Source organism: Trypanosoma conorhini, assembly GCF_003719485.1.
Source record: "Trypanosoma conorhini strain 025E chromosome Unknown Tco_14.4_contig_01442, whole genome shotgun sequence".
Classification (NCBI taxonomy): Eukaryota; Euglenozoa; class Kinetoplastea; order Trypanosomatida; family Trypanosomatidae; genus Trypanosoma; species Trypanosoma conorhini.
In genome coordinates, this window is record NW_021705483.1 from 1 (window position 1) to 1,203 (window position 1,203).

Genomic DNA, 1,203 nt, shown 5'->3' on the forward strand with positions numbered 1-1,203 from the left:
ATAGTAAAGGAGAAATGTCGTACGACGGTCAGCCGCTCCCTGACCGACATTGACGCATTAAACGCTAAAGTCTCCTCAATAATTCGCACGGCGGCGAAACGGACCGTGCCGAAAGGGGGCGGCGTCGCCCCTCCATTCTGGACAAGAGAGCTCACAGAGCTCGATGTGGCGATTCGAGCCTGCAAGTGTGAGCGCAAGCGGGACGTTCTCATACTACAGCGCAGACAACTCTTAGTCCAGACGGCTGTGGATAGATGGAGGGAACGCACCTCGAAGATGACCGTCACGGATGGACCAAGCTGGAAGCTTCTTCGCGTCCATATACGCCCCCAGGCCCATCTCAACGCCCGTATTTGTAGCACAAGACCACCCCCTCACGAAGACCCAGCACGCCAACGCGCTGGCCACTCTGTACAGAGACAAATCCACCCGCGCCACTGGAGCCCCTGTTATGGTTCTTCCTCCGGTGCCTCAGGCTGACTACCCCCCTCTCACCAGAGGGGAGCTACTCCAGGCCATCAGTGAGCTCAATAATGGAACAGCCCCGGGAGAGGACAATATCTACTGCGAGGAGCTCAAGGAGATGGGCCGGGTAGGGCACGCCATGCTCCTGCGACTCTTCAACCGCAGTCTCCGCAGTGGCAAGGTACCAAAGCAATGGAGAAGAGGCATCATTATCCCTCTGCTGAAACCGAATAAACCAGCCTCGGATCTGAGCTCGTTCCGTCCGGTTACCCTGACCAGCACACTATGTAAACTGATGGAACGCATGATAGCCAGGCGTCTTCGAGATGCTGTGGAACACAAACTTCAACCTCAGCAGTCGGGGTTTCGTCAACAGCACTCCACGCTCGACACTCTGGCCATGGTGATTGCCGCGCTACGACGCGATGACCCCGAAGAGAGGACGGCGGCGGTATTCATCGATTACGCCAGAGCCTTTGACTCCGTGGATCATGGCTGCATCATGCAAGCACTACAGTCTTTTGGTATCTCTCCGGTTCTCCAACGGTGGATTGGCTCTTTTCTGGGTGGCCGAACTGCACGAGTGCGTGTCAACAACACCTACTCCAGGGACGTGAAGCTCACATGTGGTGTTCCTCAGGGTTCTGTACTAGGCCCACTGCTCTTCATCATAGCAATAGACTCCTTAAGTGTGCGACTCAATGCAATTCCCAATCTCGCACACGGTTTCTTTGCGGA

At 55.9% G+C, this 1,203-nt stretch overlaps 1 protein-coding gene across 1 annotated transcript; it reads left to right on the forward strand.

Annotated features, from left to right (window-relative positions):
- Positions 1 to 289: 289 nt before the first annotated feature.
- Positions 290 to 1,201, forward strand: Tco025E_10060 (Tcoingi protein; the record flags this gene model as incomplete). Its single annotated transcript, XM_029376851.1, has 1 exon — positions 290 to 1,201. A coding segment is annotated over one exon (912 nt), but the record flags the coding sequence as incomplete, so codon positions are not given.
- Positions 1,202 to 1,203: the final 2 nt, after the last annotated feature.